General features: G+C 49.6%; 1 protein-coding gene across 1 annotated transcript; it reads left to right on the top strand.

Annotated features, from left to right (window-relative positions):
- Positions 1 to 1,610: 1,610 nt before the first annotated feature.
- On the top strand, positions 1,611 to 11,399 carry ARRDC5 (arrestin domain containing 5). Its single transcript, XM_019513433.1, has 3 exons — positions 1,611 to 2,279; positions 8,268 to 8,476; positions 10,377 to 11,399. Exons 1-3 carry the CDS (start codon positions 1,796 to 1,798, stop codon positions 10,884 to 10,886), a joined length of 1,203 nt encoding a protein of 400 aa, XP_019368978.1. The 5' UTR covers positions 1,611 to 1,795; the 3' UTR covers positions 10,887 to 11,399.
- Positions 11,400 to 12,908: the final 1,509 nt, after the last annotated feature.

Raw genomic sequence — 12,908 nt, 5'->3', positions numbered from 1 at the left:
CTCTTCTTTCTAGTTAAAGCCCCCCCCGCCCCAGCAAAGCTCCCCCTCTGTCTAGTAACACCCCCCCGGAAAGCTCCCCTTGCCTTCTATTAAAATCCCCCTCCCCTCCCCACAGCAAGGGGATCCTACTAAATCTGCCCTTCTTTCTATTAAAAGCCCCCGCCAGCAAAGAAAGCCCAGTAAAACTCCCCTGCCTCCTATTAAAGCCCCCCCCAGCCACCTGGAGAGACCTGACTCCCTTGGGTGGGATGGTCCCAGTGCGCACAGCAGCACCAGCACTGGAGACCCTGGACAGCAGGCCCAGGATGGAGGGGGCTTCAGCTGGGGGTTTGCTGAGCAAAAGGGGTTTGGGGCAACCCCGTCCCAGCACCACGACTGTTTCCGCTGCGTGTTGCGATGGCCAGTGCTGATCCCGTAGCCAATGCTGCAGGACTCTGGGGGGTGTTGGCTACCACCCCGATGTGCGGCGGGTGCAGGGGTAGATGGCTCAGGTACCCACGACGGTACATGGCAGTTGTTATGTCCTCATGCTATGCTAGGCCACATGCCCGTCGCGCCCAGTCTCCTGTGTCGCACAGAAATCGGATGCTGCAAGGGAGAGCGACCTGGGTCTGACCAGGGTTTTTCCCTCTGTTCCTCTCTCACTTGCAGCCTCCGGTGGCATTTAAAGTTTAGGAAGTTCTGAGTCAGAGGCTCCCGCGCTCAATAACTATGGACCCCCCTTTCCTCCAAGAACGTGTCCTCTCCCTTTGTGGATCTGGCTACACCATCGGGCTCCAAATGAGCTCCACGCTTTAATTACGCACTGTAAAAAAGAAGCTCCAGAAAGCCACCGTAGCACTTGTTTGCGAGAAGACAGTACATGCCCACTTAGGTGGCTGCCCCATGCCACCCTATCTTCACTGCTACAGAGCCCCACGCTAAATAAAGAAAGTTAGCATGGGCACAGCTGTACATGCCAGAGCTGTCTGGTGGCCATGTAAACAGCCCCTGGGAAATCCTCCCTGGTCCCCCCACCCCTGCCTTGGTGAGGGCAGTCAACCAGTACTGCAGCCTTTGGCACGGAGGCATGCGCTCTGGGACCCCCCCAGGAGATTTCAGGATGAGCTTTTGGGATCACAGTGTCACATAATAAAGGGAGGAGTAAAGGCCCATCTCCCTCCCCTCTCTTGCCCTACGTGCTTTTGATGCCACCCTCCTCCCCATCTAACTCCTCTCCCAGAATCTGTTCCAAAAGAAATGCAGGACTTAAAGATTGCCTTAGAGCAGATGCTACGTGCTTCCCTGTTTTAGGACCAGTAAGAAACATTTGTCATCGCGGTTCTGTGGTTGCTGATAAATGTGTCATTGCTTTCCACATAGCTAAAGAAAAAAAAACAACCCATGAGAAATATGGATCCCAGAGCACTGCCCCGTCTGGATCTAACTACTCCAGACCAGCAGACCCTAGCAGACAGGCTCCTTGTGATGCAGGCTGGATGAGGCACTGGCCGAGAGCGAAGAACACGACTTCTAAAGTTGAAGGTCCTCAGTAGTCAACCTTAAGAAAACTCTTGCTGTCCCCATTCTCTACTGGGGGGAATCAGCCGATTTCTGAGTTTTTCCCTCCTTCTTACCTGCATGTGACCTCTTAGCTGAGGGGCAGCACAGTCTAAGTGGACAGGACACTGGACCGGTAGTCAGGAGACCTGCACGCTCTTCCGCGTTGTCCCCTCTCGCTCTTTGTCGACTCAATTTAGGGGGCAGAGATTGTCACTTCGTAGCCATATGCTACTATATAGCCACTGTATAGCATATGCTATATGCAGAACGGACCCTCTGGGTATTACAATACAAGCAGAAAAAGAATTCAAAACATTATTCCTGGGGCCAAGCCCGACAGCACCCGCCTGTGCCTGGAGAAGGCAATGAGTGCTGCAGGCACCCAGCACCCATCTCAGGGCAGCGATGTCACAAACCTTTGACATCACAAGCACAACTCCACCCTGGGGATGCCCAGACTACACCGAACCTCTGTTCTTCCCCGATGTCGGTGGTGAAATCAATTGAAATCGTGGTGCCCGAGGATAAGGTCTATTTGGCAGGCTTCAGCATAGATGGCCAAGTGGTTCTGAGTCTTAACAGCACTTTGATCAACCCTATGGTGAAGGTAGAGCTGGTAGGGAGAGGTTATTTGCAGTGGAACGAAGACGTCGGTGCGGACAAGGATTACAGCAGGGACGTTGTCTGCAATAACAAGGCTGACTACATCAATAAGACAAAGACGTTCAAGATAGAGGGTAAGTCACTGGGACCCCAGACTTCAGGCAATATGTGAGAGGAGAACCCGTTCACTAGTGAGCGTAGGAATATAAGGGATCGGACCAGTGGTCAGTCCAGCCCAGTAAACGTGTCTCAATCCAGACTGCTTGCTAGAAAGATATAACAAACCCTGCAGTAAGCAAATGTGGGATAAGCTAGCCAGTGGCAGACTTTCTTCCTGACCCATGTTACTTAGGGGTCCTTGAAAACCCTAAAGTCATTTTTTTAACATTTACAGTTATAGCTCTAGATGAACTTATCTGTATAAATATCTATAAATATCCAATATTTTTGCCTGATAAATACTTGGCCTCAGTGAGCTACTTTTTTAAAAACTTTAAATACAAGTGATAGCAATGAATTTCACAGGCCAATTCTGCATTGTGCAAAAAGGAGGTTTCTTTGAATCAGTTCCAGCTTTGCACCCTTTCCAGTTTGCGGACTCACCGTGTGTACCTGGACTCAGTGAACGGCGTGCGACAGCAATTTTGTAAATCAGGGCCAGTGTGTGACAATCCATGCTTGTGTGAATTAGTACTTCACACCATGCATAATCCACTGAAATGCCTGGGTTTGGGTACGAAAGGCCATGTTAGTTGTACGGATAGAGCAAGTGGCCCACAGCGAGTTAACAGATGAGCCAGCAAAAAGCTGGCAATGAGGATCCATCATCAAAAGGCATTTTGTTTATGGATTTTGCAAACAGAGGCTTTAATTTATTTCTGTAGTGGGAAATGTCCCAAAGTACATTTTGTAACTACAACAGAGTCTCAGTAATATGAGACTTCACGATGGCCGTGCTATCAAGTCTTTGCTGAGAGGCAGGGAATTGTAAGTAAACAGTGGGAGCAAATGCAGATTAGTGTGCGCCTTGCTGTGTTTTTATATATAATTCACTAACCACAAATATTTACAGGGATATAAAAACAGTGGGGCGTGAGCTTTCTCCTGGATAACTGAGATTTGAAGGTTAGGCTTTTGTCGGTGCATTAAAGCCTTGGATTTGACCTCTGACCTCTTATGTTCAGGCTCCAGCTCCTCCAAGAGTATTAGTATTCGAAGGCTGTGCCCTCCCAGAAAGGTCATGTGCAATAACGTTGCTTTAGACTTGACCTATTACCTCTCACTGTGGCATGCAAATTCCTTCTCCGGCAGTTGAGAGTTGTACCAGACCTTATTGTAAATCCAGGAGGAAAATCTCTTTCCAATACTTAGCATTACAATCACAAGCAGCGCTTTTCAGCTCAAGATCTGAAAAGCCAAGGGGTCTTCAGTCTTGCGGGACAGGCCCCTAAATCCATATGTAGTTGTCTAAATAAATGGACAGCTTCTCAGCGGGGCTAAGCACCCACAACTCTCAGAGGTTTGTCATGGGAGAAAATTTGCTGAGCTACAGCAACAGAGCTGTGTGCTGGCTTTCAGACTTGATGTTGTTTCCCCCCATCCTTTCCAGAATAAATGTCTCATCAGAAGTGGTTTAAGCTAAACTGGAGAAAGGGCCTCTAATCCTGAAACAGAGTATGTATGGGGAATTAATTATGCCTAGTACAGCATCAATGATCAAGCCTCAGTAAGTTTGACATGGAAATCTTCAGAGATCTTTGCATTGGGACCCTGCCTAAGGGCCCAGATTCAGGTGCCAAGTTTTGACATTTTGACCAAACTGCTTTGCAACGACGGATGAAGAATCTTCTTCGGCATCTTACGGATGGGTAAACTGAGGCACATATCAAGTCTCAGTTATAGTGCATGTCCTCCATTGTCCCGATCCATTTAGCCATTTTCAGCACTACCTGTCTCTCCATAAAGGGCTGCATTAAGGCTCATGCTGAACTTCACCATGTTGTAGTCCCCAGATCCAAATACCATCATACATTAACTCCAGAAAAAGACCCGGAGAGAAACAGTTCTCGACCTCATCCTGCATTCCCACAATGCTCAGAGCCCGCTGCTGAGGTCAGAAAGTGCACAAGATATGTTCAGCTGGACAGTGATAATGCTGATAAGTTTATCATCCTTCCCTTGTTCCTGATCTTATAAAACATAGGTCTGGGACTGCCCACATTGATCTGTAGATATTTGCTCTTTCAAGAAAAAATTGGCCTCATTTTTAATTTTTAACCCTGGCAACCCTCAGCCTTCATCTTGGGCGTCTTCCATCACCTCACTGTGAGAGAAGGAAACGGGCCGACTAGCAGCAAAACAACACATTTTTCTTTCCATTGGGGGTAATTGTTCACGGCCAAGCTTAGCTCACAGTCGGGGAGGATACGAGCCAGAAACCCACGCTGCTCACACAATCAGCTTCAGACTCTTCAAGTCACCAGGCAGGCTTCAGGGAAGCATCTCGTGCTCCTGTAGAAATCCTTTTTTCAGGGTTATACTCCAATCCCTCCACACATACACACTGACACACTCTGCCACCCTATCACAATTGCCAAGGAAATGCAATGGGGACACCTCCCCAAGTCGCTTAGTGTCTTAGGTCACCTGGAAAGATGACTTGGCAACCCCAGATAGTCTCTTCCCTTGGGTTGCAGGGCTCCCAGGCTTGGCTTTGCCAACCCCGACTTGTTCTCGGCATTTACGATGTCACTACAACCTCTCAGTGGAATTTGCTCTTTGGGGCAATTCGTGGTCCCTTTCCCCAGCTGCTCCTGGCAGTCTGTCCCGCTGGTGGAGCCAAGTACTTTGCAATCCTGTAGAAAGGCGGTCCCTTGCATGCTGTGGAGTCTTGTTGCCTGGGACTCCTGACACATCAGGGATGTGGGATCAGGGTAGATGGATCCACCTAGTAATCCCACCGCACCTGCACAGGGCGGAGGAAAGGATGCAGAGCTGACCTCATCCGAAGAAGCGCCAGAGGCACGGTAGGAGAATGCCTCTGTGCTAGGCCCTTCTGATCCCGTGTTGTCCAACCCCTACTTCATATGGACTTGGTGCTCACCAGGTGTTTGCCCCATGGTGCAGCCTGTGTACGTATATGAAGAGTCAGATTATCAATTGCTCTGCAACAGTTCTCACCCATGGTCAGAGTCCTCAAGAGTGAAGCTTTCAGGTTAAAAGGGACCCGCAACGGAGGGCAGCAAGGGAAATACCAGTGCACCAGCCTCCTTCCCCCAAGAGGTCATTTCCTTCCAGGACACAGCGAACGCCTGGCAGAGGAGAAAAGCAAACTGCCCCTTCCCTCATCCACCAGATGATCGTAGGCTGGAAAACAAGGACAAGACTCATGAAACCAACAGCAGCAAAATCATAGATTTTATAGGTTTTTAGGGTCAGAAGGGACCTCGGTAGATCATCAAGTCTGACCCCCTGCCCTGGGCAGGAAAAAGCACTGGGGTCAGATGATCCCAGCCAGGTGTTTCTCCAGTCTCCTATTAAAGACCCCCAAGGTAGGGGAAGGCACCACCTCCCTTGGAAGCCCACTCCAGATTTTGGTAACCCTTTCCGTAAACTTTGCTTATCGGATATCAGCTCACAAAGGGCAACGACTTATCTCCTTGCATATTCTCAGTGTGATCCCTCCCATTAGGCACATTACCAACATAGGGCAGTATAAAACCTGTTCCCCATCCTGGAGCTGCCAGGGTGACCAAAGATACCTGGGGCTGGGTAGAGGTTTGTAGGTAGAAGGTAGTTTGGGGAGAGAGCTAGTATACAGAGCGTGTCAAGGGCACACTGGAAAACAAGTGGGTGAGATGAGAGGGAGGACTGCAGGAAGCCTGGTGGGAAAGAGGTGGGAGGTTGCAGCAAGATGAAAGAGGATACAATGCTAAAAGTGGGAGAAGGCTTCAAAGGGCAACACAAGAAGGGAGGAGTGAGCAAGCTGTCAGGGGAGTTATTCTCTTTACTTCTTTTCTGTATGAAAGAAGTCAGCATGGTAGATACTGGCATGATCCAGCCTGACTGCCACAATCTTGAGAGAGAGACGCAATTAGGAATTAGCATCCAGGCCTCTTCGGGAGCAGAAGTTCATAGTGTCAGAGCTGTACAACCAGGCTTTGTCTACACCTTTGATTTTCACCCGTTTAATTAACTTGATTTACTTATACCAATGCAAAGCCCTTTGTGGACTTGCATTTCAGTGCAAGAGCCTCTTATTTTGGCTGAAATTAAAGGTGTTATCTTTGCAGAGCCACTCAGGAAAATTAGCCTGAATTCACTTTAAGGGAGATTAGTTAAACTATATTAAGCCCTGACATGGATACTCCCATCCACAATTAGAGTGGCCTTCATTCAATTTAGTTTAATTCACTTTGAAAGTGAAATTAAACTAGATTGAATTATGGCAACTTAAAATGAATAAGAGCTTTTCTACCCTGGGACGCTCAGGAAAATGGAGCTGAAATAACTAAAGGGGGACTTGAAAGTGGATTAGCTAAACTGCAGTACACCCCTGTGTGGACACTCATATGCAGAATGAAAACGGCCTGCATTTGATTCTGCTGGATTTATTCCTGGTGTGGCTCTGTGGTGACAGGTCCTGATTCATTCCAGCAAAGCAGAAATGAGCCTAGTAGACGCTGACTTAAATACCTGCACAATCCGTCGCACCGGCGTGTTTGAAACCTCACCTTCAGGTTGAACCACGGCTGCTCTATATGAAGACAGCTTCTTGGAAATGTGTCTTACCCGCACTAGGGTGTAGTAAGCTTGCACAGGTGAAGTGCATCGACTTGGCAGGATCAGAGAAAATCAGGGACATTGGGGTCATCTAGTCCAACCCCTCCTGGAGGCAGGATCATCCTTAGCCAAACCATCCCATACAAGTCCTTGTCCATGCAATCAACCCTGTCCTACAACCAGATTGCTTCTGCATGGTGTCCCCTATAGTCTGGAGCTTTAATCTTTATAGTAAAGCTCCTCCATCTCATTCCAGCAGGGGAAGAGGGCTTTAAAAGGTCTTTGAAATGGAAAACACTCTTACTCCCTTTTTTTCCCCGTGTCCAGACTAGTGTCAAGCAGTCCCAAGGTATAAAGCCCTAAGCAGTTCAAACAGCTAAGCAGCAAGGAGATGACTGATCATGCTGCCATTGCCAAATAAGACCATGAGCAATGGTTTCCCTTTTTTTTGCATGCTCTTGGGGTGTAATTTTTATCTGCATTTATAATCCTGAGTGAAGCCACGGTTCTGCCATCTGGTGAATCTCTCGTGCTGCGAGGAAGCTATTACGGAGATCTGCTGTCAGTGGGGAAACCTGGGTTAAATGTGTTAAAACTTGAGGAATTACTGAGTTTGTTTATGAGGGTAATAGCAGCAATTAGTGGAACAAAAGTCCAGCAACATGGTAACTCTGTGCAGAGTTGCTACCTTGTGCCAGAACTCGGGGCCCAGAGGAAGTAGGGTCTGCATGACTATCGCAAATACACAGCAAATGTTCTCTGCGAATGAAGCAAGAGGAAAAGGCTGGGTGGAGAGAGCTGGTTTTATCACCTCCAAGTGAGACAAGACTGAAACCATGAAGAGCCACGTTGGAGGAAAGAGGCCCCTGTGTATGCGCATGCGTTTGGGTTGTACCTGCAAGGTGTGGCCAGCCGTAGTGCATAGCCACTACATGAATTGCTGGGGGCACTCAGGATTGGGTGAGCAATGCAAGCATCTTGCAAGGAGAAGTGCAAACTGCCCCTTCCCTCAGCAACCTGCAAGAGAGTGGGGGTGCTCAACCTGCAGCCCTGAGTGCCACAAGTGGCACGGGCAACCTCTGAGTGTGGGCCCCAGCAGATCTGGGGGAGAAGAGGCAGCGTAGTAACAGACAGAGTAGGGAGCAGATCAGGCAGGGCGCACAGAGTAGGGAGCAGAAAGCAGAGGAGGAAATTGGGCAGAGGCAGGGAATCACAGTGGCACCTGGGCAGGGTGCAGGGCTGATTCGTGCCCCCCCCTGCACACTGCTATAGAGGAATGCAAAGCATCCTGTCCGTAGGAGCTGAGCTTGAGAAGTAACAGCATGTTGTCTGGCTTTCAGGGAACTGGCTGGATTCAGGAACCCACACCTTTGACTTCCACTTCACCTTGCCTACCAGACTTCCCTCCACGTTCACCAGCAGGATAGGCTATGTTTCCTACTTCCTCCAAGCCTCCTGCTCCAGTCGTGAGCTCATCTTAGCTAAGAAGAAGAAGTATTTACTAGTGCAGGGGACCTCTGGCATCCTTAAAGACAGACTACAGTCCAAGGTAAGGCTGAAGATTATTCCACCTAGAGACAGGAGCAGAGAAAGGGTAGAAAGGACCGCCTTTGAGTTCACCCCCCTATCTAAATCTGAATTAATTTCTGTGAGTCGACAAGCCTGTGCCACGGGACCCCACAGGACACTAGAATTAGCAGCAGCGTGGGAACTGGTCCAAACATGGCTTTATTGCCCAATCGCATTGCTCCACTGGCAGCCAGCGAAGGGATCAAAGCGCTGGAGTAATGTGATCTCATTAACCCAGGTTGGTCAGCAATGGTTGCCCTCCACTCTAAGCACTGCCCGGGGCTTCGTTTTCCAGTGCACAGGCCTGACGTGTCTAGGAAAGTCAGAAAATGAACAAGCACGGAAAGGGTAAAAGATTCCAGACCTTTTCTTTCCATCATCAATCAGCAAAAAAAAAAAGGGCATAGACTCTAGTTCCTTTTGAAGATGACATATAAATGCAAAGTTTTAATCAATACATGTAATCACTCCAAGAGAGACTGGAATACCACTTTCTGCAGTTGCTTAGCTGTGCTGCTGTCAGAAGCTAATGGGCGTCCTCAGATGCATCTGGAATCAGTGCTGCACACAGATTTAGCACAGGCCTTTTCTGAGCAGCCTTCGTTGCTGGAGCCAGCCAAGGCCGCAGAGCTCCCTGAGTCTAGCAGGGTAAAATAGCTTCTACCCAGGAATGCTGACTGGCTTCATGGAGAGGGAGGAAGGGGAGAAACTGGACTGAATACTAACGAGAAGGGTTTCATACCAGGGTTTGTTGCATTCTTCACAGTGCAGGGAACATGCATCCTCGTGGTGCAGGAAAAGAGTCACTGAACAATGCAACATCGTCGCCGTCTCATGAGCCATTTTCCCTGAACAAAGCTATGCGTGGTCTTAGGTCATTGACTGTTTTTCAGGTCCAGGCCTGCAAACATTAAGGACTTGTCTACATGACAGAACCTCTGCCGCTATAGCTTTGCCAGCACAGCTGTGTTGGCAGAGCCCTGTCATGGAGAGGCAGCGTATGCCAACAGAGCGGAGGTTTCTATTCCACCCTCCTCCCCAAAGGATCAAACCAAAATGCCCTCTTCTGTCAGCATAGTGGCCTCCACATTGAGACTTTTGCGGGCATAGCTCTGAACTTTTTACATCCTTAGCAGATGTAGTAGCTATGCCACCAAAGTTTTTAGCATAGATCAGACTTAACATGCCAGGGTAACCGGACTCCTGTGAATAGCCTGGCTGAATTTAATGGGCAAATCGTGCTGCTGTATAGATGCCTATATGGGATTAAGGCCTTTGTCTGTATCCTCTCCACGGGATATGACCCTTATCTATTCCAGAGTAAGAGTGGAGGAGTTAGTCAGGAAAAGCTTTCCATTCACAACCTACTTCAATCCAAATTAGCATTGATGTGAAGAAAACCCCTTCGTGTCATGAAAATCTGGCCCATGGAGCCCAGTTCTGCGCTCTCCCTCTCTCTCGATTGGAAATCAGGATGAACTCTTTTGAAACGGATGAACTCAGGCTAACACACATGGGACCCAAAATCTGGCCCAGGGGCTTTTATTATTAAACTTGTATTTCATTCATACTCTTAAGGGTCTGTGTATATAATAACATGATGCTTTACTGTTACTCTCTTTAGGGTGTCTTTATTTTAAATGGCAGCTTCAACACATTCTGCATTTCTCTTCTTCACCCCTGCCCTAGCCTCTACTTCTCTATCCCGCAGGGTGCATGGCAACGTGAAGTCTTGGGGGGCTGCACCTTGTGTCCATGTGACGCGGCCTCGGTTGCGGTAGCCGTGATTTCTGCCTGTGTGTAAGGATGCTAAGTGATCCCGCTGCATCCTGTGAAAGGCACTCACCACACTTTGCCTTTCCCTCGCTCCTTCCATGTAGCACCCTTTTGTAGTGGAAGTCGACAAGGCCGTAGCTTATCACTGCTGCTTCCAACAAGGCCGTGTGGTCCTGAGGATTTCCCTGGTGAAAAACATATTCTGCCCCAGTGAGAACGTCACCTTCACCACCGAGATCGACAACCAGACAGGCAAGTCCATTAAAAGGGTGGTTTTCACCTTGTACTCCAATGTCCTCTACATGGGCTTCACCACTAGGTCAGAGCCACGCACCCTGGAAGACCGAAACGTACTGTTAAGGCTGGAGCCCGGGCTGGAAGCTATGCCCTTTGAGGTCACCAGGATCACCAACATAATGGCCCTGCCCAGTCTGCTACCTGTCAGCTGCATGTCCTTGGCCAACGAGATCATGGAAATCCGCTACGAGCTGGTGGGAACCCTTTACCTTCCCTGGTCCATGTCCAGCGTTGTGGCTAGAGTGCCCGTCCTCATAGGCACCATTCCCACGGCCGATATGGAGGAGTCAGGCAGTGGCGCTCATCCAAACCCATAGCAAGGAGACAACACGGGAGGAGCCGGGAGCACGTGTGCTGAGGCCCAGACAATAAAGATTTGCTGCAAACATGCTCGTGCCAACTGTCTACTTTCACAACAGGGCTTTGCATAGGAATGCTCTGGATTCAGCAGGGGTGCCAGGATCAGGCCAAAACTGAGTAGGAGCAGCTGGACCCTATGAGAAGGGCGATAACATAGAGACCTCGTGCCCTCCCCAGCACAGAAAGACAAGCAGTTCTACTTAGAGCAGAAAACCAGTCACTAGACCTGAGTTTTAAGGGCTGCTGACACTATGACTTGGCTTGTCAGTGCCTCAGTTTCCCCAGAAACAATGCAAGAAGCAGGAGCACAGGTTGAGTCTACCCCCCTCCCCAATCTTGCATCATAGCTGGCTTGGGGAGAATCATAGAAAGTGAGGGTCGGGAGGGACCTCAGGAAGGAGGAAGGGACACCTGGAAATGAGTGTGACTTGCCCAATGTCACACAACAGACCTGGGAGCAGAACACAGGTGTCCTGTTTCCTGTGCCATTGCTCTACCTATTTAGCACCACTGCCTCTCTTGGTATGGCTCCTTCCCCCTTTCTCATTGGGCCCCCACTGACACTTGACATGGACCATGTTTGAACAGGCAGGGCTAGGGGCCCCCCTGTCTACAACCTGCTGTGGTCCTTGGGGTACCTTGTGTCTCGGTTGTGCCTGGCTTGTTCTGGGGAGGCCAGCAGTGAAGTCTGTTATCGAGGCTCTGCTCTCACACTGCTGCAGGCATCTACTCAGTGCCCGGGTCTCAGCTGGGCTCTGTCTTCTGTGCCAGGCCCAGAACAGAGCCCAGCCATACCCTCTCCCCAGAGTGCTCCCAGGCCATTGGTGTTAAAGAGGTCTTGGGGACAAACAGAGCATTTCACACTCTCTGGCTCTGTCCCCACCTGTGTTTTGCAGCCCTGGCTCTACTGCTGCTGCAGCTTCCCCGGTGCTTGCAATAGTGGATGTTCTCTTGGAGCCTGGCCGCCGGCCTTCTCAATACTGTGTCTTGCAGATGCGCCTTGGGCTGTGCTCGGAGGACCACGCGGGCTAAGTCGGCTGGTGGACAAGCTGTGTGAGCACCCTGTTGCTGGCTGCAGGGGAACAACATTGGAAGGAATTAACAAAACATGCTAACACAGATGAGGCTCCCGGTCCTGAGTCTGGTTAAGGATCTTAATTAAGATGCAGGTTGTGCTGTAGTTAAGAATCTCATTTGGGGTATTATAGAAAATGAGGTTGGAAGGGACTTCAGGAGGCCATCTGCTCCAACCCCTGCTCAAAGCAGGACCAGCCCCATCTAGATCATTTCAGCCAGGGCTTTGTTGAGTTGGGCCTTAAAAACCTCCAAGGGGAATCTCATTGGTCATGACCTGCCCACAATGAAGCCTTGTTGGCTGTCCTTTAGGATACTGCCTCCAGTTAGCCTATCGATCATGGATACTTTGATAATGTTTTCCAGGATTTTTCCAGGGATTGAGCAGGCTTTTCCAGGTAGTTAAAGGCTGCTACCAAATCTCCCCTCAGTCTGCTGTTCTCCAAACTAAATCAGCCCAGTTCATTCAGCCTCTCCTCATTAGTCCTGTGCCCCAGCCCCCAAACCATTTTCATTGCCCTCCCCTGGACTCTCTCTCATTTGTCCACATCCTTTCTGTAGTGGGGCCCCCCAAACTGGACACGGGACTCCAGATGCAGAACAAAATAATTGCTTCCCTCGATCAGCGGCAATGCTTCTACCAATGCAGCCCTGGATGCCGTTAGCCTTCTTGGCAACAAGGGCACTCTGCTGGCTCATGTCCATCTTATTGTCCACTGTCCCCCCCAGGGCCTTTCCTGCAGAGCTGCTGCTTAGGAGAGGGGGCAGGAATCAGGGCAGACTCCTAAGGAAACTTTTCAATCCCTGGCCTAAGGGACATAACCCCCAGCCCCAGAAACACAGCTGACATTTAGTGAGCCCTTCCTCCCCTGCCTAAAGGTTCAGGGCTAGTGAGTCTGGGAAAG

Source organism: Gavialis gangeticus, unplaced genomic scaffold (genome assembly GCF_001723915.1).
Source record: "Gavialis gangeticus isolate Ggan-Ray unplaced genomic scaffold, GavGan_comp1, whole genome shotgun sequence".
NCBI classification, from domain to species: domain Eukaryota; kingdom Metazoa; phylum Chordata; order Crocodylia; family Gavialidae; genus Gavialis; species Gavialis gangeticus.
The sequence above is the reverse complement of the archived record's forward strand: the minus strand, read 5'-3'. Positions and strand labels throughout refer to the sequence as shown.